The sequence below is a fragment of the Carlito syrichta genome, unplaced genomic scaffold, assembly GCF_000164805.1.
Source record: "Carlito syrichta isolate Samal-C Ts95f unplaced genomic scaffold, Tarsius_syrichta-2.0.1 Scaffold313469, whole genome shotgun sequence".
Taxonomy (NCBI): Eukaryota; Metazoa; Chordata; class Mammalia; order Primates; family Tarsiidae; genus Carlito; species Carlito syrichta.
This window is the reverse complement of record NW_007257565.1, coordinates 1-24115: the sequence shown is the minus strand read 5'-3', so window position 1 is coordinate 24115 and position 24115 is coordinate 1. Positions and strand designations below refer to the sequence as shown.

Genomic DNA, 24115 nt, shown 5'->3' with positions numbered 1-24115 from the left:
CCCCCCCCCCCGGACAGACCCTGGCAGGAGCAAGAACAGAACGACAATCCGACCCTCTCCGGCCTTGAGGCCTGCAATACCAATGGGTCCCAGGTGCTTTATTGCAGCTTCAAAGAAAGGAAAAAATGGTCCCTAGTTGGCTCCCAGCGTGGCCCAGCAGGCGGAATGAGCACAAAGGGACTGTCCCTCTGGGTCCTCCTGGCATGGGCTTGTTCTTCCAGCTGAAACTGAACCTGTCCACCTGTCCTGGAAGCTCAGCCTGGTGGCCCAGGACTGGCTACGGGCCCTAGTCACAGACCCTCTGAGGAGCATAACCTACTCGAAAAGAAACCAAAAAACCCTCCGCCTCCCCAGACGTGAGGCCATGAGTCGCCCCCTGGCTTCCTGTTATTGCACAGGGAGGGGGCCGTGTACCCACTGTCTAAGCTCCGGCATGAGTCAGGCCCCATGCAGGGATGCATTGCTCATCTTCCCGTGAGGCTGCAACAGCGGGCCACCAGCCCACAGGCCCCAGCCTCAGCTGCCAGCTGCCCAAAGGCTGCCCTAGACCGGCGTCGGCGCACGCGTGACTCCTGTTCTGCTCAGAAGCGGCCGCGCCCCACCGGGAGGGTGGCACAACCTTCCCTCCCAGGGCCTCTGGTCTCTGCAGGCCTCCGTTCCGAGGAAGGCGCAGAAAATGCCGCGACCTCCACAGCCCGGGACCGGCTGACCTCCAAGGGCGCAGGTGGGAGGGGAAGCCCTCCCGGGTCTCTCAGCAGCGGGGCTCCCCGGGCAGGCCTGGAGGGTGCCACAGGCCCAGCCACGCCGGAAGGGACAGCTGGGCCCGGCCTGACATCACTCTCCACTCACTGTGGGCCGCACGGAAGCATCCCCAGAGTCCCCAGCTTGAGGCTGGACAGCCCTCCTGGGGCCCACAGCTTCCTGATTCTACCTCCGACTCGGCCATTACCACCGTGGGTGATGACGGTGGGTCTTTGTCTCTGCCCACCGGAGCAGGAGCTCTCTGACCAAAGGGGCCCTGCCCCTCAGAGAATCCTATGCCCACCAGCAGTGCCACCAAAGGGTGCACCCTATGCAAGGGGCTGGATGAATTACCATTACTGTTGTTGTTATTTTTGAGCCAGGGTCTCCCTCTGTCACTCAGGCTGGAGTGCAGTGGCATGATCATGCCTCTGTGGCCTCCACCTCCAGAGCTCAGGCAAAGCCTCCCAAGTAGCTGGGACAACAGGCGCACACCACCATACCCGGACAATATATTTTTTTAGCAGAGATGGGGTCTCACTATGCTGTACAGGCCGGTCTCGAACTCCTGGCTTCAGGATCCTCTCACCTTGGCCTCCTAAAATGCTGGGATTACAGGCGTGAGCCACCACACCGGGCCCAGCTGGACGAATTCTGAAGATCTGACCGCCCCGTGGGGATGAACATCACCTCTGTGGCCCTTGTCCGCTTGACGCAGCTCTGCTCCCCCCAGGAGCCCACCCCCACCTCAGGGTGGGCTGATCTGTCTGGCACAGACCCGCTTCCAGCAGACAGGAAGGGCGCTGCTGAAGCAAGACTGACAGAACGGGGGAGTCTGTTGGGGCCCCGACTGACGTCAAACCAGACCCGACAGCTGTCACTCTCCCAGCCCGTCACGCGGCCATCCTGGCGCAGTGCGTGTGTCTGGGTGTGAGCAGCTGCGCAGCCTCGACTGAGATCCCTTCGGAGATCTTGGGCTGCGTGGAGTCAGCCGCACACATCCTGCCTCCCCAGCACGGAGTCCAGGGGTCGCTTCTCCCCGGCGGGGCTGCCGGGGTGCAGAAAACGCCCCTGAACAGGAGCCGGGCCTGAGTTCGGATTCTGCCATGGCCACCCGCTCGCTGCAGCTTCTCGGCCGAGTCCCCTTCCTTCTCCAGGTCCCGGCTTCCTCCTGTGTCAGAAGGGAGGCCGAGACTCCACCTCTTCCCCTGCAACCCACAGCATTCCGAGGGCTCTGCCTCCGTGTCACCAGCCTGTGACGGGGCCCAGCGCGGTGTCCAGGCCGAGCCGCACAGTTCTCAGCGAGGCCAGATGTTACCCGTGAGGACACTGCTGCCTGACACCAAAGAGGCAGAAGGGCCACCTACCCACATATCAGCCAGCAAAAGAATGCACAGGCCAAATCGGAAGCAGTGGGAATTCTTCTTAAACTGAAGGACGAACTTCCTGCCTATCAATTCAGGAAGAGAATTTTCGTCCCCAGAGATCTCCAACATGGATTAGGATGGGTCCTACCTAAAGAGACACAGATCTAGCAGAAGAGAAAAATGAACTAGGTAACCGTTTCAACGTTGGCTGCCCAGAAGAATCCCCAGGGGAGCTTTCAAACATCCAGATGCCCAGAACACACCCCAGACCAACTACACCAGGATTTCTGAAGATGGAACCAGCCTCAGTACATTTTTTTTTTTTTTTTTTGAGTTGGAGTCTCACTCTGTCGCCCAGACTGGAGTGCAGTGGCCGTTCCCGGCCACCGCAGCCTCGACCCGCTGGGCTCCGGCGATCCTTCCACCTCAGCCTTCCAAGTAGCTGGAACTACAGGCGTGCGCTACCACACCCGGCTAATTTTTGATTTATTGTAGAGACAAGGTCTCGCCAAGTTGCCCGGGTGGGTCTCGAACCCGCGGCAATTCACACGCCTCGGCCTTCCAAAGTGCTGAGATGACAGGCTGAGCCACCGAGCCCAGCAGTACTTTGTTTTAAATCTCCCGTGTGAGTCCATCGTGCAGAGAAGATGGAGAACCAGGCAGATGCCTGGCCGCCTCATCAGCCCCTAGGCTCATCCTTCTCCCAACAAGTGACTGCTGCTACCGCTGCCGCCATCAACAATTCATGTTCCTGCGTTAAAAACACTTGTCCGTTTTCTCATTCAATACTCGAACCAGTGCTAAGTAGCCCTCCTCTCCCCCACATCACAAGGGAGGACAAGAAGGGGCCGCCAGAGAGCCAGGTGCAGACGGTGATGGGGTCTCAGGTCACTTTTTTACTCGAACGTGAGGGAGACACAGAGACACACCAAGGCACAGACACACACAGTCCCCACAGTAGGCATGGAGGTCTTAGGACGTCACTCTGCACCCAAAGCGCCCCTGCAGCAAACTCACCGCATAGAAAACAGGCCCTAAAAGCTGGGGGTAGACAGCTGGAACAGACGAGGGCCCTGCCCTTCCACGGGACGGTTCCCAGCCCTATTCCTGACAAATCCACCCATGACAATCTCTGCCCAGGGCTGGCCACGCTGGAGGAGATCTTGGCGGTGAGCTGCTTTTAAAGCAGCCGGGGAAAGGGCGCGCGATTTCACCGTAATTGGCCGTGCTTGTTCCAGGGGTGACGACCACAGCGCACTCTCATGTTAATGCCGGCCCGCTACCCGTTACTACAATTACTCTGCATCGATTTTAAAGCCGACCTGGCACAATGGCGGCTTCTCATTTGCAAGCAAAACCGCGGTGGCGCAATCAGGCGGATGGAGGCATCGCCACCACCGCGTGCGAGCGGGACGTCGGCAGACGGGGAGGGCGGCTCGGGCACTCGGCCCCTGCAGGGCCCCCGCCACCTCGGCCAGACGGGCACTTTCCCGTGTGGCGGGCCCGGCCTGCGATGGACAGCCCCTCTGGATCGCGGCTGCAGGACAAACTCGCGGTGAGGGTGGCGGTCAGCAGGTCCTGCATCCCAGCATGAGGCCTGGGGCCGGTTTCAGGAGAGAGCGACGCACCGTGGGAGAAAGTGGAGCCGGAGCAGCCAGCGCGTGTGGACCTGTCTCTGGCCTCGCTGCCAACTAGTATGTGTTGAGGACCCACTGGAGAAAGGTTGGGCATGCCCTTGGCGGGAGCAGGACAGAGGCCGGACAATGAGCGAGCCATCCCTCACACAGGACAATCTGGTTGGCATCACCCCCAAGCGACCCCAGGCTCAGGAGAGGCAGCTGGGTTTAAGGCTCAGAGCTGAGGCTAAGAGCTGAGACCCCAGTGATTCCACGGGGTGGGCTGTCAGCCTGGCAAGGAGAAGGCCTCAGGCCTGGCAAACGCCCCGGGAGGCACTTGCTACCCATTCCTCTGCCACCATCACAAAACCCTGGTTTCTAATCTTGCAGCGGCTTCTGTTCCTGATTCTGGAAGCACAAGTTACACACTCAAGACCACCGTGCCTCCCCTAGGCTGGAGCCAGGGCCCAGTGAGCAAGAAACGGGATCCCATTGTCCCAGGCAGCTGTGGCCATGCCCCTCCCTGCTGTATCCTGTGCCATGCCCTGAACATTGTAAAAGTTCCACAAGCATTTAATGGAAGAATTTTCAGGAAAAGACAGTAGAGAGAGTCTAAAAAGACGTGGTCCTAATAGGGCCCCAGATGTAGCTGCTCACTTTCCTTCCAGTACACTCCTCGGTGTTCCTTAAACAACATGTTCTATGACGTCAAACGAAGAGCTTGATTAGGTGCTCAGACGTCCTTAGCACTTCTCTTTAATGAATAATCTGTCGTGATAGGCCAAGGAAATCGAGCCACGACAGGCCATGTTTTCGTCTCTCCCAGGATAAGCAGGCATTTGAGTGGAGGGATGGAGGGACGGACGAGTGAACGAGGGAAGGAAGCTGTCCCAAGGAGGGGACCGCTCCGTGATGCCCGCGGTCGGGGGGACTGGGAAAGCCCCGACCGGAGCTCACGGCGCCGAACTCGTCTCCTCCCCGTCACCAGGGGCCAGCAGCCTTGAGCAAGGTCAGCCTGACACCGAGTCCCCAGGGCTCTCCTGTCATGGAGCCATAAAAGGCAACTTGAAATATCTCTCCGCATCTTTGGAAGAGAGCGGTGGGTGAGGGGTGACCACGGAGTCAGGAACCACCTCACAGGAAAAGGCCAGCACATGCCTCACCCAAGATCTCAGGCAAAACCCAGAAAGGACACGCCCCGCCTCAGCCCCCATTCCCACCGGAGGCCCCAGTGGCGCAGGAAGCAGGTCTCCTAGCGTATCAAGACAGCCCTCGCCAGGCAGACAGGGAACACATCCCACAGGCCAGGGCAGCAGGGCAGAGTCTCTAGCTTGGGTTCTCCTGCGGTGCCAGGAAAACGCATCAGGATCAGATCTTTCTGCAGACCTCTCCAGGCCCCGACCCTTGAGCAAACGGCCTGGGTTCAGTTTGATCCAAGAAGGCATCACCCCTCTGCCTGCTTCCAAGGAGCACCTTGCCAGCCTTCGTCAAGCTACGCTGTGCCCCATTATGCCCACACACTGCTGGAGAGTCAGGAAGAGCGAGGCTTGGCCACTGGGGTGCCCATCCCTGGGACCTGCAGCCCACCGGCCAGGCACCTGCCCACCCTTGACTCACTGCAGGCACCTGGGATGACAGCCAGGGCCGTGCCAGCCCAAGGGGGCCCCTTGGTCTTCTACCAGCCTGGGACAGTAAAGGGGAAAAGGGTGACTAAGAGCACGGGAGGCTTTGAAATCAGCCAGGCATGAGATGCAGCACAGGGAAGTGCAATTACGTAAGTGCAATGCAAGGAAGTGCCTAGACCAGGCTCCAGCACCGTGTGAGCGCTCAGAGGTGGGAGCTGTGGGCAGTGACGACTATCAAGGTTTTTCGTTTTGTTTTGTTTTGTTTTGTTTTGAGTCAGAGTCTCACTCGGGCGCCCAGGCTGGAGCGCAGTGGCACCGTCACGGCTCACCACAGCCTCTACCTCCCGGGCTCAGGCAATCCTTCTGCCTCAGCCTTCCGAGTGGCTGAGTCTACAGGTGTCTGCCATCACACCTGGCCAATGTTCTTCATTTTTTAGTAGAGACGGGGTCACACTATGTGGCCTGGCTGGTCTCAAACTCCGTGCTCAAGCAATCCTCCCACCGTGGTCTTCCAAGGTGCTGGGATTACAGGTGTAGGCCACCACACCCAGCTGAAACAAAACTTTACAGCCTTCCGAGGGATCTCTGTTTGAGAGAGAGCTGCTCGTCTGGCTGACTCCTTGCTCCTCACAGGAGGCACGGACAGCCTCCCTGCAGCCTCACAGAAGGTCCGTCCCAGGCAGGTGCCCAAACCCGACAATCCTTGGGCAACGGAGGTCAGCACTGCGGTTGCTACTCGAAAGTGCTTCTCAACAGAGAGAAAGTCATCATGACAATGTACTCAGGCACCGGTACCCTTCCTCAAGAGCTGTCTCGCTCAACAATCCCACGAGTGTTGCAAGTCCCGCGAGTTGAGATTGCAAGTCACCGTCACTGCCCACAAGAGGAAGCAAAACTGAGGCCAGAGAAGCGGTGTGCTCGTGCTAGGTCACACCGTCCGCGGAGCCCAAGTGCACAGTCCCCGTCAAACGGCTGTGCCATCCGCCCTCCCCCACCCCGTGAAGCCCTGGCCTCTGGCACATCCCTCTGCATTCGGGGCCTTCATTCCCAACACAAACACAACAGAAATCAGGCACCAGCGAGGCGGCCGGCCGGCCCTCTGGCTGGCTGAGCGGCCCTGACACTGACACGTCCACCCTGGCTCGCCACACCTCCCGACCCCTCTTTTGGGGGATCCGGCTAAATTCCAGGGAATGAATTGCCAGAGGGTGAAGGGAGAGGACAAATCTCAGGTTGTTTTTTTAATGACCCAGATTCCAGCCAGATGCATTTGTCACTAGCAGCCGAGAGCCAGCGGGGCTAAGAACACAGGCAGCTGGGGGGTCTTAATCACTGCGCAGAGGAAGGGAGGGGCCGAGGCACCCACCAGACGGGCTCAGCCCCCGGACCAGAGCGTTCGCTTCTTGGGGTGTCTGCGGCCGCCAGGCCCCGCCGGCCATCCCTCGTCTTCTCCTTCCTTTCTCCCTTGCCGGTTTGCCTTCCTCCTTCTCCTCCCCATGCCCAGGTCCTGCTTTTATCTTTTACTCCATCGGTGCCAAGGCCCTCAGGAAGGCAGCCAGCCTCCCTAGACCTGCCCAAGAGGGCCCGGTAGGAAGCACAGCCCCTCAGAGTCCCCCGACCCAGGCCCCTGGCTGGTCTCCTCTGGGCTCTCTTGTTGAGAGCTCAGTAAGAGGTTCCCAATCCAGTGCCAAGGGAGCACCCTAAAAGCACAGAACACCCCACTTTCTATTTCCTCCTCCGTCTCTGGCTGCGATCTCAGAGCCCGCACTGCTGGGAGCTCCTTCCTCATCTCTCCCAGTCCGAGGGAGGCGGGGGAGGGGCCGGAGGTAAGGGACACGCCACTCTGCCCACTCTGCCGAGGAGCAAGCCAAAACAAAGCCTAGAGCAAACCACGTCCACCGGGGAGTGGGGGCCGGCACAGGGAGCAGGTCCCCGCACCCCAATTCCCATGCTGCCCCACACGAGCATGGCTGTGCCACCCCAGCAGACACTGGCTGGCCACGCGAAACTCATGGCCCCAATACACCCACCATGTGCCACGAGGTGGGCTGCAGCCTGCCGTAGGTTTCAGGCGCTCCTTGGACCAACCGAGAAAGCAGCGCTTTGGACCGGCCCACTTCACAGGTGAGCAGGTCAAGGCGCTCAGAGATCAGCCCCCAGCCCTGAGACCTCCACACAGCAGGCAGTGATGCCAAGATCAAAGCCACCTGTCCCTAGAACCAGTGCTCTTCCCCATGTCACTTTTCACTGTTCATTCTGGGCAGCTAGGGCAACCCCACAAGAAGGGAAGGGGTGAATTCTCCGACGCTGGGGTGCAGGGGCTCAGGAGGCCGCTGAAGCCAGGGGAGCGTAATCCCGGCGACTTCGGTGTTCTTCTCCCCCTTCCCAAGGAAAAAGCTTCTTAACTTCCTGGGGAAAAGGAAAAGGAGGGAAACACCTGCCCAGCAGATGAGGTCTGAAGCCACTGCCCTCCCTTCACTCCATCCACCCAAGAAGGGCCCTGCTGCTGCCTCAGTGACACAGGGCGCCGAGAAACCCCAGACCCAGCGTATCACAGGGGAGGGAGGCAGCACGTCTGTGGCAAAATTGGGCAGGGGGTCTTTCCGGAAGACGCTTCCGCAGCTAGACAGACCCAAGAGGAACGGAGGCTACATGCGGTGGGCGGTGTCCACTCCCTGCCTTCCTTGCCGGTCACCTAGCGTGCAGGAGCTAAGTCCAGCCCTGGCCGAGTCGGGGGCCACGGCCGTGGGGAACCCCAGGCTGCCTACTCCTCAGCCCCCAGCATCCAAGGTCCAGAGCATCCACCCAGGGGCAAGTGGGAGGCTCACCTTCTTGGTTCTCTCCTAAATACAGTGAGGTGAAGAGGAGTTAGAAGGGAAAGTGCCCCAAAGAGAGAAGTCTGGAAACCCAGGGAAAGACGAGGAAAAGGCAAGGCAGCAGATCACGCTCGGAGCGGCTCTCTCGGTCCTCGCCCCTCCCTCTCCTCCCCGGTCCTTCCTCCAAGGGCAGATCAGAGGGGTCTCGGGGGTTCAGCTTCCCCCAGGGCCCTGGGGTAGTGGCCTGGCACAGACTTTCACCAAGACCCAGGGAGTCTGAGGCAGGCCCAGGAGAAGAATCCTTGGAGCCCACGGAAGCAGGGGCTGTGGGATCTATGTCTACAGGCTGGAGGTGGGGGCTTTGGCAAAGAAGACTCCCCTGCCCCAGCACATCTGCAGTTCTGCAGAGAAACCAGTGAGAGGACTTTCTTGGGAAGCAGGGAAGGACAGCAACTGGCCCCTTAGAGATCCCTCCAGCTGGATCTGGAAGCCAGAACCGCCTCCTGACCGCACCTCAGACAAACAGGCTTCCAAGCCCACAGGGTCACTCTGGGCTCTGTGGGGTTCCACATTAATCGAGCAGGACTTATTCTCAGTGTCACCTAGACACTGGGCATAGCATCTTCCCTCTCTGGGACTCAGTCTCCCTGAAAGCAAAATAAGGCTGCCTATCCTCTGGGAAACCTCCCTGAGGACTGCATTTGAGACGTTCTAGGGGCGGATACAAAATACAGGTCAAGGGTGGCAGGACTGACACTGGAGAGGCTCCCAGGTCCTCCTAAGACAGACTCCCCTCTACCAGTCTGACCAGCGAGTGCCCGGTTTCAGCCTGGGCATCTGGGGGGGGGTGGGAAAGAGAAGTGAACCCCTGCAGCCAGGCGGGCACGTGTGAGAGACCCAGAACCTACTTCCACGTGTGCATGGTCAAAGCCAAAGCCATCTGGCTGCTTAGTCAGCCATCAGAGGATGATCAGGCTGAGGCTCCCCCAGGGCAGATAACCCAAGCAAGCAAATGTGCTCAAACTCCTGTCAATCAGAGCAGGGTTTCCCTTGAGATGGCCCCAGGGTTGGTGTGGGGGTGGGGAAGGCCCTGACCAGCACGGAGGCGACTTCCCAGCCCAGGAATCCAGGGAGGAAGCTGTCGCCAGAGACATGAAGGAGCAGGACATGGGCAGATAAGGATCAGCTGCGGGAATGTGAAGCCCCCTCTGCATGGTCCTGGGAGTACAGGGTTTCCATGACCTTCCGGGTAAGCCCCAGGCAGAGAGAATGAGCCTGAACAAGCCAGACAGAGAAGTCCCAGCAGAATCTCTCCCGAACCAACCCATGTTCCCCCTCTGCCCAGGCTACACCTGAGCCACCACAGAACGCTGGGAGAGGCCAGGCACGGTGGCTCATAATCCCAAGACTTTGGAAGGCCAAGGCAAGTGGATTGCTTGAGCCTAGGAGTTTGAGACCAGCCTGGGCAACAAAGGCAGACCTCGTCTCTACAAAAAATAAATTAGTCAAGTGTGGTGGCACACACTTATAGTCCTAGCTATTTGGGAGGCTGAAGCGGAAGGATCACCTGAGCCCAGGAGTGGACGCAGTAAGCCGGGATTGCACTACTGCACTCCAGTCTGGGCGACAGAGTGAGACCCTGTCACCAAAAAGAAAACAAAACCAAAAAAAAGGTAATGCAGCAGGGGGTGACTGGAGTCAAAAGGGAGGGCAACTCTCCCGCCCCATGCTTACCAGACAGTACGTGAATGGGGGGGCCCCAGGTGTCAAGCACTGGGGCGCCTCTTCAGACCATGGCAGAAGCCAGACTCAGTCACACAGAACGGTGGCAGCCTGGCGGGGAAATTCCCCGGGCAACACACCACCACCTCACAGCCTCAGGCCCCTCAAGGAAGACAGAAAGGAGGTGACAGAAGCAGACACACAACAACAAGAAGTCTCAAAAAGAAAAGCCAGGGAGTGATCTCAATTTCCACCAGCAGAACCCCAGCAAACCTCGCAGTACTTTCAGGACCATCACCTCACCGTATCCTCCAGACGCCGTCCCAGGCTGGCCAGCCAAGCACTAAGGTTTTGTTCCCACTTTACAGAGGAGAAACCCAAGTCAAAGAGCCTCCCAGGAGAGGCCAGGCCGCCGCCCTCCTGGTCAAGGATCTTCCCGGATCCCCCATGTTCTTCATCAGAAGGGCCCTGGGCGAGTGCACTGAGATGTAAAATGAAAGAGGACCCCCCAAAGCCCATGTAGTACTTTCCGATTATTTCACCCACACCCTTCTGTGGGTCTTGATTCTCACCATCACACAGGGAAGGAGGTAGGATGGGTTCACAGTTAACAGGCAACCAGGAGGTGAAGTATCCCTGGCCTCGAGCCATGAATCGAACGGGGTGAGTGTGTGTGTTTTCTCAAGGGTGGCGGCTGGGCCTACAAGCCAGGGCCGAGGGAAGGTGCAGAGGTGGGAGGCACCCTAGAGCAAGGGAACAGCCGAGGCATGCTGGGAGGGGCTGGGGGGGAAGGAGAAAGGAACCGGGGCTCTTCCTAATGACGACTGCTGGAGGGAGGAATTGGAACAATCGTAATTAAGGCTTCTAACAATAGGAAGGGAGCCCGACAGTTCCGTGTGTCAAACAAGGTGCCGAGCTCCTCTCCGTAGTGCCGGCGCTTAATAAAGCAGCCCGCCCCCTCATTACCTGCTCAGCGGGCGTGACAGCCCTCCCAGGCTGGGGGAGGGGGCGGTGAAGACCAGCTCACGGCTGTGTCCCGTCCTCATCTCCTGCTCAGATGCAGAAACAGTGTCCACTTCTTTCTACTCTGAAGTGGGAAGTGGGGTACCAGGGAAGACTCCCTCCCTGCCGCAAAGCAAGGAAACCAGGGATCAGGAAGTCAAAAGTCCACAGGACCTGCCTAGCCTGGGCCCCAAGGCAGCGCTGACCCATCAAGGTAGCCACAGAGGCTGCCTCCTCCAGGACAGGGCAGAGCTCCAGGAAGGGCAGAATCCAGGGCAGCATCTCGTGACAATTGGGCAGCAGGTTCCTGTACATCCAGGACATAGGTAGTCCTGGTCAGGGGGTCCTATTCTCACGCCGGCCGCAGTTTCCCCACCCATGAGAAATGAAGGACTCGTCCCTGGTCCACCACTCTACCAGGGCTACTGGGAAGATGAGGAAGATAAAATATCTCAACCACTCTCAGCTCTTTAAAAACACACAGGGAACAAAAAGACACAAGAAACCAGAATGTCAGGGCTGGAAGGGGCCTCAGAGAGGAGCTGTTCCAGCTTCCAGGTGGGGAAACGGAGGCCTGGAGAGGGGAGTAGCCTGCCCCAGGTCACATGGTTCGTGAATAACTAGAACCCAGGCCTCTGGGACCCATCCCCTGCTCTTTTCCACGTGCCACTTTGATCCCAGGTCCAAGGAAGAGGTGACTGGCATGCATCTTACACAAAACGCTGCCCTCCTGCACTTCTGGGAGGGGGGCAGGGGAACCAGGGCACCAACCCCGCCCTGCCCCAACAAGTGGCAGGGAGTCTCCCCGTAGGTGGGAAGAGAGAAAACCCACCAGCAATGCCGAGATCTTGCCAGCATTCCTCCCACGGCTCCGATTCAGACCGGAGGCCCACTCCGGGCTTTTGTGAAACATGCACTTTTCACACACACCCCTCCTCCCAGCAGGCAGCTGAGAAAGGGCCAGGTGAGGGGGGCTGGAAGGGGGAGGGACGGGAACCTCCTCGCAGTTCTCTCTGGCTGCCATAAATGGGAACAAACCAGGCACCCCAAGCCCTCAGCTCATCTTCTGACTGCATCAACGCTCCTCCCCCTTCCTCACCCTCTCCTGAAAGTCCCCCAACCAGGCCTCCGCGCTCCAGGGACCGGTCATGATGGGTGTCCTAAATGGCTCAGACATCACAGAGCCCCTGCCCAGAGCCAGGGGGTATCAGCCTGACAAGCTGTCACTCTGATTTGGGTCCCACGAGCTCCTGCCAACAAGCAGGGGAAGCCTCCTTTGAGAAGGTGGGGCAGAGTCAGGCTTCAGAACACACCTGATCCCACTGCAGGGCGAACAGAAGGCTTGAGATCCTTACCGCCAGCAACTGCGGTTTCCTTAGAGACCCCTGCAGGCAGACTCCCTGCGTGGCCAACCCGGCCACAGTGCCATGCTCTCCAGACATTCCTGGGTCTCTAACGCCCTTCCCAGACAACCTACTATGCCATCGCCAAAAGGGGTCTTCTCCGACCAGCAAACTGCTCTGCCCAAGCAACTCTCGGCAGGCTACGGATCCGGCTCAAGACCCACGGCGTCAGTGCCTTTCTCTGACTTCCAACATCGCCTTGCTTTTCCTGCCTCCGCTGCCCCAGCCTCTCCACTCCCTCTGCTGTCCCTCCATGATCCCTTCACCTGACAGGCTTCCTCCCACTTCCCTGATGCCTCCCAAGCTGTACATCTTCCATCCTCCGTATCCTTGAGCCCTCTCCTCTCCACCTTTCGCAGGCCCCTCGCCCCTGCCAGAAAGCCTGTCTGATCACAAGGCAGATGGTAGGTGTTAGACGTGGGCATGAACACGCAGCTCTCCACTGAGCACTGTGCCTGGTGCTCGCCTGACCTGTGCCCATCAGAGGGCAAGTTGGCTGCTCCAAACTCTCATCTCTGGGTGCCCCGTTCATGGATCAGGTCTGCAGTGTGTGTGCACAAGTGCTCAGCTGATCCCTAGTAGGGAGGGGGGAGCAGCAGTGCATGGAAGATCAGAGGCCTGTATGTAACAAGAGATGCGTAAGAACCTCATGAAGCTTTCCCGACATTAAAGAAGGCCTAATAGACAGAGAGATATACCATGTTCATGAACAGAAATATATGAGAAGAACACAAGCCATACTCACGAACAGAAATACATAAGTAGCCATTCCCCCAAGCTGATGAATAGATTTAATGAAAGGCCAACCAAAATACCAATAGGGTTTGAGAGAAGGGGGGCTGACTGACAGACTGATTGGCTGACTGATTTTTGGTGAAATGAGACAAACTGATTCTAAAATTTATACAAAGAACAAAGGGCCAAGAGCAACCAAAACTCTTTTGAAAAAGCATAAGATGGCCGGGCTCGGTGGCTCAGCCTGTCATCCCAGCACTTTGGGAGGCCGAGGTGAGTGGATTGCCTGAGCCTGTGGGTTCGAGACCAGCCCAGGCAACTTGGCGAGACATCATCTCTACAATAAAATAAAAAATGAGCCAGGTGTGGTAGTGCACACCTGTAGCTCCAGCTACTTGGAAGGCTGAGGCTGAAGGATCACCAGAGCCCAGCAGGTCAATGCCGGGGTAGCCGTGAGTGAGCCACTGCACGCCAGCCTGGGTGATGGAGTGAGAATCCAGCTCAAAAAAAAAAAAGAAAGAAAAAGCATAAGATGAAAGGATTTGCCCTGCCAGACACCTTCTTGTAAAGGTGTAGTAATTAAGACTGTAGCACCAGAATAAGACAAATCATCTAATGGCAAAGACCCAGGCACATATGGAAACAGAGGTGGCATTACCCATCTGTGAGGAAAAGGTAGATGGGTCAATTAATGGAGTTAAAACAATCAATACTTCTATGGGGAAAAAATCAGAGGCCTATCTTATATTGTACACAAATACAAATTCCAGATATATTAAGGACTTAAATATAAAAAGGAAAATTTTCACAAACCGGTACAGGAACCTTTCTTTAGTCATTTACCCAACAATTACTACCAGGGTAGAAAGACATTCGTGGGATAGTATATATATATATATATTTTAAATAATATATAAAAAGTATAATCTAACAAAAAAATTGACTGATACAATTAACTATATTACAAATAAAGATTTGTTCACCCAAAGATCCCCTGAAGAAAGTGAAAAGACAAACTGTAAACTGGAAGCTACAAACTGTGTTGCAATAAATTTAATTGACAACAAGTTCGTATTTGAAACATAAATAAAACTCCTAAAAAGTGGCCAGGCGCAGAGGCACAAAACCTGTAATCCCAGCACTTTGGGAGGCTGAGAAGTGCTTGAGCCCAGGAATTTGAGACCAGTTTGGGCAACATAGGGAGATCTCGTCTACAAAAAACCAAAACATTAGCCAGGCATGGTGGCGCATGCCTGTAGTCCCAGCTACTTGGGAGGCAGAGGCAGGAGTGACTGAGCCCAGAAGGTCGAGGCTATGGTGAGCCATGACCGTGCCACTGACCTCCAACCTGGGCAACAGAGTGAGACCCTGATTCAACAACAACAAAGACAATAAAAACAACCTCCTAAAAAGCATTCAGAAAAAACAACTCAATAGAAAAACATAAAAGACACAAACAGGCATTCCCAGAAGACAAAAGAATGGCTCAGGAACATACAAAAAGATGTTCACTGATAATTAGAGAGATGCAAATTAAAACCATTATAATATTGCAATTTACACCCACTAAATTGGAGAAAGCCAAAAACTCGACGTCTTCGATTGACACTGCACTGGCGGAAATCACAACAGATACATCCAAACTGGAAAACAATCTGGCACGATCGAGTAAAGGTGAAATGCATGGCCCTAAAGCTCTGCAATGCCACTCCACCCCTGACTGCAGACCTAAGCAGCAATCCACCAAGCGTGGTCCACGGAGATGCTTATCGCTTAGAAAGAACACCTAGGCACACCATCAGGTGACTCGTTTGGGTGAAGCTGAGCTCACCGGTTGAGTCACATGTGCTTTGAACTGTGTACTTGCCATGCACAGCAGGACCACCTCTGAGAACTGGAAACCTAGTTTAAAAGATGGTCCCCTCTGGCTGGGCTCCGTGGCTCAGCCTGTCATCCCAGCACTTTGGGAGGCCGAGGTGAGTGGACTGCCTGAGCCTGTGAGTTCGAGACCAGCCTGGGCAACTTGGCAAGACCTTGTCTCTACAATACGTCAAAAATCAACTGGGCATGATAGCACACGCCTGTAATTCTGGCTCCTTGGAAGGTTGAGGTGGAAAGATCTCCAGAGCCCAGGAGGTCGACACTGGGGTGGCCGTGAGCGTATCATGCAACTCCAGCCTGGGCAACGGAGTGAGACTCCAACTCAAAAAAAAAAAAAGATGATCCTTCACCACAGATACTTCCAGAAACACTTGCCTAAAGAAACTCTTGCATATGTACACCGGGAGACTTACACAAGAGTGTTCACAGAAGCATTTTGGAAAAAAAAAAAGGGAAATAACCCAAATGTTCACCACCAAAAGAATACACTGTAGTACATTCGTGTAATAAAATACTACAGAGCAGTGAAGAATAGCACTACACCCACACCTATCAACGTGAATGAATCAAGAAACAAGCAGAAGTTTAAAAGGTGCATTCAGAATTTTTTCATCTACCAAAAGTTTAAAAACAAGCCAAACTGGCCAGGTACAATGGCTCACATCCTTAATCCCAGTACTTTGGGAGGCAGAGAAAGGAAGATCACTTGAGCCCAGGAGCTCGAGACCAGCCTGGACAACACAGCCAGGCCCCATAAGTTAGCTGGGCATTTTGGTGTGCACCTGAGGAGGCTGAGGTGGGAGGATCACCTGAGCCCAGGAGGTTGAGGCTACAGTGAGCCATGATCATGTCACTGCACTCCAGCCTGGACAACAGAGTAAGAACCTGGCTCAAAAAAAAAAGTCAAACCAAATGATGTGGTACTTAAGATGCCTATAGGCCAGGCTTGGTGGCTCAGTCTGTCATCCTAGCACTTTAGGAGGCTGAGGCGAGTGGACTGCCTGAGCCCATGGGTTCAAGATCAGCCCGGGCAACTTGGTGAGACCTCATCTCTACAATAAAATAAAAAATAGGTGGGCATGGTATCATGTGTCTGTAGTTCAGGGCACTCAGAAGACTGAGGCAGAAGGATTGCTGCAGCCCAGCAGGTCAATGCTGGAGAGGCTGTGAGCATGCGTGCCACTGTACTCCAACCTGAGTGAAGGAGTGAGACTCCAACTCAAAAAAAAAAAAAAGATGCCTATATATGTGAGAACACATCACACAAGGTTCAAGGAGAGTGGTCCTCTCTCAGGGAGGAGCTGGGGGACACAGAGGCTCCATGGGTGCTGCTCTAGTTCATAAGCCAGGAAGTGGGTCCATTTTTGTTTCACCTTTTTTTTTTTTTTTTTGAGTTGGAGTCTCACTCTGTCACCCAGACTGGAATGCAGTGGCCGCTCCCGGTCACCGCAGCCTCGACCTGCTGGGCTCCAGAGATCCTTCCGCCTCAGCCTGCCAAGTAGCTGGAGCTACAGGTGCACCCTACCACACCCGGCTAATTTTTTGATTTATTATAGAGATGAGGTCTTGCCAAGTTGCCCTGGCGAGTATCGAACCTGCGGGCTCAGGCAATCTACTCACCTCAGCCTCCCAAAGCGCAGGATTACAGGCTGAGCCACCAAGCCCGGCCTGTTTCACCATCTTTTAAGCAACATAAAGTTATATGTGATATATTGCATAATTTGGGAAAAAATGCAGTGACTGCATTTCTGGTTTGGGAAGTGACCTGGACCCAGAGCCCCATGTGGCCTGTCTTGTAGTCAACCCAAGTCACAGGCCAAGCTGTCCAGGAGAATCCAACATCCATCAAAGACACGGAGTGCACTGGCAGCCCATGGGACCTGCACTGTGACCTCCAGTCCAGCTGGCCTGCTCCTGGCCTCACGCATTGTACCACGAACAAAGGGAGGCAGGGGGAGGAGGGAGGGAGCCCCACCCCCTTGGGAAGGCCAGAGGCAAGCTGGAGTGAGGCAGGTGCAGTCGCAGGCCCCCTCCCCCACTGCCTCCCACTCCCCACATTTCTCCCCCACCCCTAACGCCAGAAGACATCCAGAACAACCCCCAGCCTGAGAGGTACCTGGGGCTCTCTCCAGGGCTCCAAAGTCCTGCCAGAAATTGTCATCCCAGCATCCCTGCTCCATCCCCTGGGCGCCTACCTTCCCAGGCACATGCTTTCCCTGTAGGAAGTGCAGCATTGCCAACCACAGCGACTCTGTGCGGAGGCCAAGGTGCCAGATGCCGCCCAGCAGTCTACCCACCTAATGCACACGCTGCCTCCTGCAGGCCTGGTCGCAGTCCTGCAAGAGAGGTGGTGCTGTCCTAGGTGAGCGAACCCAGATGCCAAGAGGTAAAGGGACTGGTTCCTGGAGACCCCTGCTCTGGAGGAATCACAACGCGGGCCTGGTTCCTGGAGACCCCTGCTCTGGAGGAATCTGCTCTGCAGAAGCTGCCTGGCTGATCGGAATGCACTCCCGAGTGAAGAACCCCTGGAGCAACAGAAAGAGCCCTGAAGGCCGAGCCCTGTCTCTCTCCTCTCCCTGGCCAGTTGCCGACCCCCACTAGCCGCTAAGGCAGGGCCTTCCCGCATGGTCCCAACGCCACAGGCTAACCATTGCCAGGGAGATTTGAGTCCCTGCAGCCTCCCCTGCCCAAGGCTTCTCTAGTTCTCCTGGGAGCTTCCAAAGCTTGCTGGGCCCACGGGAAGAGGAGGCAGACCCATCTGAATCGACCCAGGGACTCACTAAGTTGGGGGAGATGGCAGCTCTCCCCTGAAGTCCCAGGGCTAGCTAACAAAGAGTCGGCTGGAGGCCAGATAGCGACCTTGTGCCGTGCCCCCGCATGACCGTGTGCCATTTTTAACGTCCTGCCAGGATCAGACCCCAACCCCCACCACTTCTGCTGGCAGATTAGCTTTCAAATGTGAGCAGGGACAAAGCTGGCTCAGAAGACTTAACTCTGCCCGACGGGTTCAGCTCAGCTTCAAAGCTTCCTAACTAGAACCAAATAAGCGGGCACATCGCAGCTGGAAGGGACAGGCCGGAAAGAGGGAGAAAACGGGGGCATCGCTCTAAAGCTGGTTTACCTCCAGCAACAGCCTGAGCCCGAGTGACACAGTCACGATGGTCACCCCCAGAAAAACACAACACCCCTTTCCCAGGAGCCTGGGGACCCACCGGGGAGTATCCCCAGGCGCTGGAGCATACCTTCCCGCAGGCCAGCACCCTCTGGACCTCGGAACCCATTCGAAATGGCCCCCTCCGGAAGTCGCTCTTGAAGGGCACCACCCAGACTGGCATGACCCTGTGTTTCTCTGTGCTCAGCCCATTTCATGTGGGCAGGAAGTTCCATCCCCAACTGGGCTGCCGGTGCCCCCGGCACAGACTTCGCATCAACTCGCGCTTTCTCCCCGTACCCTTCCTGGCCTGAACCCCCAGTCTCAGTTAAGCAACCAACTACTCTTCATCCTCCAAAACCCAGGTGTCACTAGCTCTGCTTTCTTACCTCTGTATCCTGTCTCTATTAAGCCGTATCAATTAGTCTGCTAAGTAGCTCTATTAAGCACCCACTGCTAAGAACTGTAATTATCTGTTTATGTGTCCGACCTCCCCACGCAACTCTGAGCAGCTCAATGGCCTGGCGTACAGCAGGTGCTCAAATAAACGCACGCAGTGTCCACTGGCCCCAAAGCATCCATCCGCCCTTCAATCGAAGACACAGAAAAGCCACGTGGCCCACCAATTCTTTTTGCCAAACAGCAAAAAAACCTAAGGCTCTTTTCCCCCTCTTTCTTTCTGATGGGAGGAAACAGTTTAGAGGAGTCTGAGAACCACCACGTGGGGTGGGGAGAAAAAAGGACAGGTGATGTCAGGCCACCAGGGCCGTGGGTCCCAGCCTGCTGCCGCCCCACCCTAGAATGCTGGGCCAGTGGGGGGGTCCACCTCCCACCCTGCCCCCTCCCTCGGCAGCCCCATGTTCAAATGCTGGGCGCAGGACGAGCCAGATGACCTCCTGATTCCACGACTTCCTGGCATGAGAAAACTGATCTGCCCTGTGCGCGCCCAGTCAGCCCTGTTCTCACCAACTGGAGGCTTCGGTGCACGGAGCAGGCATTCAGGACATAGTTGTGGCGTGAGTGAATGGACCCAATTGGGACCCCAACACCCTGGTAAGCCACTGAGCCTGCTGCCAAGTTCAGCCAAGGGCAGGCAGGCGCATGGAGGGAGAAGTAGAGGAGGCTGGGGCCTCTCCATTCAGGGAAGAGGTCAGAGGGCGTTTTCTGTGCTCTTCTCAGGCCAGGACAGAGGGCCCTTGCTGGGGAAAACAGTTCACCCTGCTTCGGCTGGGAGTGTCTCTTCTCTACCCTCCACCTCCCTGCCCCCTCCTGATTGACACCAGGGCTGGCTCTGACGTGATTTAAAAATAGATATTAAGACAAGGACGCTTAATTTTTAATGCTGCGGAAAGGAAGTGAACAAAGCTGGCATTCCCTCGTGGCCACATTCGGGGGGTCTCAGGACACCTGCGAGGCGTTCATCTGCCCCCAAGCAGCATCATGCCTGATCACCCCCACACACACCCCCCCAGAGATACTTGTAGCAGCCCTCTGGGAAGACAGCCGGAAGCCTGCACACCTGAGCACTCTGGGAAGGCCCTAAATGCCTCTGACTGCCTGTCTTTCCTCCGCTTGGAGAAGCTAGGTTTGAAGCCCAGCTTCGTGCTGGGAATCTCGAGCCCACTCACCGCTTCCATTCCTGGACCGAAGGCACCCCACAAACTCCTATGACACACCAGGCCACCCAACACTGACGGGAAACAGAGCCAAGCCCGGAGCCCACAGAGGCGCCGTGACGTGACAAGGCCAGCGCCGAGCCTGTGTCACCAACGCAGCTGGAGAGCCCTGACCATGCCACCTGTCCCCAGAGGCAGCGAGCAGTCTTCGAGGGCCCTGACCCCACTTAAGGGAGCTTAATGAGGGCCCCATCGGCACCCTGCCGCGGCCGCCCCGCACCAACCCTTCCCCTGCTCCGGCAGGCTCGCCGAACACTGCCTCCTCGGCTAATTAGCCTTCATTAAGGGAGCAATCCACAAGGAATATGCCTTCTGATGGGCCAGAATGCCACTGCTCTGCCAGCCATAATGTAGAGTGATTGGACAGGCCTGCTGGCAAGCATGAAAAATGACCATTATCCCGAGTGGCAATTATGCCAGCACTCCCGGCCTCACCTCCACCCCTCCATGCTGGACGGCAACTGGACTGGGGATGGGAGGCGCTGGGCTGGGATCAGGACTTGCTGCCCCGAGAAGAGGGACACACGTCCCCAGCACTCAGAGGTCCCTTTTCCAGCCCACCCTCTACTCTCTGCTCACAGTAAATCTCTGACCCTCTCTGCCCTGTCAGAGGGGGCTTAGATTCGTTTAATCTCTGCTTGGAGTGTTCCACCAGATGGCCCTTGGAGGGCCCAGAGACGGGGCCGACGGAAGGAGAGGCCCCAGATGGTCTTTACTGCTGAGAGACATACCTTGGGGTGGGTGTGCTCACTGGTGGACAGGACCCTCGGTTCGGGAAAACTCTGTACCTTCCAGGCCTCCTATTTCCTATCCACCAAGAAGCCCGCACGCTCCTGGGGCCTAGGAACCAGGACGGGGGATGCAGGGGACAAAGAGGAGGGGGTACTCAGAAAAAGCCTCTCCCCTCACCATCTATATCAGGCCCCTGGCAATGCCGCCCTCCTGGGAGCCCCGGACTCCCACAGTGCACCGGGGTGCCAACGTGGCTAGCAGCGTCTGAGGAGCAGTGCCAGGGCAGACCTGGACCGCCCCCCAGCAGGCAGGGGCCCAGCAGCCTGCAAGGCACCTGCGCTTTGCTAGGAGGGAGGAGGAGTGCGGACGCAGGGCTCCGCCTCCCGCCCTGCCCCCAGTGACGTCCCCAGCACCCCCCACGCGAGGACTCCAGAAGCTCCACCCAGTGGCGAAGAACCAGGGACTCGCAGGCCCGCCTGAGAGGGGGCCGCAGCGTCTCCTCCTCCCCGGGAATCCCCCCCGCGGGCTCAGAGGAGGCAGAGGGGGTGGCGGCAGCGGCGGGTGGCGAGAAGCCCCGGGCAGGCTCCGGCGTCTACGGCAAGTGCCGTCTGGCAAGTGCCGTCCGGCGATCGCAGGCCTCAGGTTCAACCGTGATGCTTCAGAAACGCCTCCTGTGGGGATCTGAGCCGTGGAGCTCGCACCTGCTATGGCTACGCAGCTCGCAACCATTGCTCCCAGTCCCAGAGGGCTGGGCTGACGTGCCCCGACCTCCTGCACGGAGCGGGCGCGAAGGCCTTAGCCTAGGGACCCTGCCTCAAAGCCCACCTGCCTCGGAGGCTTTCTCTTCTCATCCAGCTCCCCTCTGATCCTTGCTCTGTGTCACACCAAGCCCCTGCCTGCAGAAAGTCTTCATCTGAGGGGAGCACAGTGTCCCGCCCTCCCCGAACCCTGGCTGACACGCCGCCACACTGCTTCTCCCCCTCCCAAAACACGCAGCAGCACACACTCGCACACGCACGAGCACCCGTTTCCCTTCCACTAAATCCCCTGTCTTCCCTAAGGTCGATGTCTTGTTCATCGTCTCTGAAGCCAGTGGCAGAAGAGAACTGGGTCTCTGAGACTCAGTGTTTCCCAGCTTACAGCATGTTGTGGGAATTCTGAAAACATGAAGGAATCGGGAAAGTCAGGGACCGGGAGAGAGTGACTCCTCGCCTGGCGGGAGTGTAGTCAGTACCTTCCAATTAGGAAGAGACGGAGAGTTCTCTCACGATAGACCCTAACGGGAAAACATCTCGTGAACTAGCTCGTTAAGCTCTGCCAAGCTTTTAAGGGAAGATGGGAAGTCACCTGTCACCCCACTGGGAGAGCCTTTATCAGAGGCAAGCTTGACAGCTAACTTCTCTCCCCCAGCAAGTGGGACGCGGGAGCCCCTGCCACATAATAACATGTGGTGGGCTTACAATCACTCACAGACGTAAGAGTGCCTACTATGGGTAGGGCACAGACCACTATGCCAGCCCGTGCGGCGGGGGGGGTGCCCATCCCCAAGCCCCGCAGGCCGTTATACCGACTCTGGCCAGCAGGTGGCGGGGTGGGGGCGGGGAGGAGCGAGCGCAGCTGAGGGGGGCTGGCCGGCCAACGCACTGAGCATCTCCCAGGGTCTTTCGAATAAGCCTTCCCATACGCAGGGGGTGGAGGCGGGCGGAGGGAGGCGGGCAAAACAGAAGGATGGGCTGACACTTCAAAAGAGGGCAGGGAAGAAAGCCGCAAACAACGAAAAGGACGGCATTCGTGGGACCCCAGAGGCACCCAGGAAATACACACCAGTACTTGGCCGACACACGCTGGCCCAGGAGTCAAAGGACCAGGCGGCACCTGCCCACGAGGCAGCCACAGAGCCATGCTTCACGTTCCAGTGGTTCTCGCCACCGGAAGAAGCAGACTACCTGCCCAGCCTCCAAACCCCTACCCGCATGACAGGTACCCTCCTGATAGGATGGCTGGAGGGTGGGGCCGTGGTGACATCTGGGGAACTCCAGCTCAAGTGATCTCAGACCAGTCTCCTTGGAAGAGAAGCCACGGCCCACACCCCAGGTGGGGAAGGGGGCTTCCCTCCCCAGAGAGAAGACGAGGATGCGCTCGGCTGCCTGCTCCCCCCACCCCCAGGATGTCACATCACTCATGAGGCGAGGACAGCGAGGGAGACCACCGCACAGCACAGCCCTTCAGGCAGAAGGTGAGGTGCCCAAGGTCACGCAAGAGGCGAATGCAGACCCGAGACTGGAACCTAGTCCTCGTCCCTTCCAGCCCTGGGAAAAGTCGCCCCCTACACACACACATATGCGCACACGTGTGCGCACACAGCCCCCAAAAAGTTTGTCAGTCAACTCCACACAAAAGCTGAACACCAAAGCACAACTACTTCTTCCAGATTTCACTCTGGATGACTTTCTCCTGCCCCCAGAGCTTCTCCCGGACCCCGGGCAGCTGACAGCCTCCAGCGGGCAGGACAGCCCCTGGGGCAGAGCCAAACATCTGTGCCGTGTCCAGCTCTGGTGAAGAAAGGCAGGGGGAGCAGTTAGGATGAAGCAATGATAAGAGACGAATTTAAGTTTTCAAATTTGCCTAATTAGTATTTCTTCCGCACATGCGTGTGCGTGTGCATACGGCGTCTGGAATCACACAGAGAGCACAGAACAGTTCCGAGCTGCCCTACCCGCCGATATCTTCTCTAGAAAATAATCTCCCACCAAGGACAGGGGCACCCCCCCAGCTTGTCTCCCTTTGTCCCTTCCAGTCACTGGGGCTCCGGGAGCCTGGGAGCACGTGGCCAGCCAGCTCCCTGCCCAGTCCACTGCAATCCCTCAAAAGCAGCAGCCAGCGCCCGGTGGCAGCTCGGCCCGCGCCCCTCCTCTCCCCACAGGCCTCAACTCGGCGCAGATCGGAGGGCTGGCCAGCGAGCCCATGGGCCTGGAGCAGGGGTCCCCCTCCCGTTCCTGGGTGGCCGGAAGAAGTGGAAAGATGGGGCCTCTGCGCCCGGCCCCTCTCCGTTCCCCTCCCATGAAATGCTGCAGATCGTATCGGGTGCATTCAGGAGAGCCGCGAGAGGAAACTCTGAGAACCAGCCTCGGCGGTACCTCGCCAGCTCAGGCTCACGGCTGCAAAAATTCTGCCCCACGCCACTGCCGCAGGGCGCCTGGCGAGGGCACCTCCGGCATGGGTTTTCTTGGAGAGGAAGGAAACTTTGCAGGCTCCCAGGAGCAGGGCACGTCCCTCCCGGGGGAAGGCAAGTTGGAGTCCCCAGTCAGCCACCAGGGAGAGGGCGAAGGCGAGAAAGAGGCACGGAGGAGGGCGGGGGTTTAAGCGCACTTACCGTCGTGCGGAGAGCGGAGCAGTGCAGCGCGAGGCGGGAGGGGATCGCGCCACGGCAGGCAGAGGGGGAGACGGACGGAGGGACTTACCCAGAATATCAGGTTGAAGAGGAACATCATGTACTTCAAGCAGCAGAGGCAGCCCCTGGCCATGTTGCACTTCTTGAATTCTAGGAGGAACACAAAGGACAGGTCCAGGTAAAACACCACATACTTGCTGCCCCTGGGCGCGTGGTGCGCGTCGGCCTCGGCGCCGGCCTCGGCGCGGCTCTGGCCG

At 57.3% G+C, this 24115-nt stretch overlaps 1 protein-coding gene across 1 annotated transcript in view; it reads right to left on the bottom strand.

Moving 5' to 3' along the window:
* The window catches only part of TSPAN9 (tetraspanin 9), a 91132-nt gene extending 67126 nt beyond the window's left edge, over positions 1 to 24006 (bottom strand). Inside the window, exon 1 of the mRNA XM_008070517.2 lies at positions 23929 to 24006. Coding sequence (XP_008068708.1) covers positions 23929 to 23991 — 63 coding nt within the window. The 5' untranslated portion in view covers positions 23992 to 24006. The remainder of the gene's footprint in view (positions 1 to 23928) is intronic.
* Between the last annotated feature and the right edge of the window lie 109 nt (positions 24007 to 24115).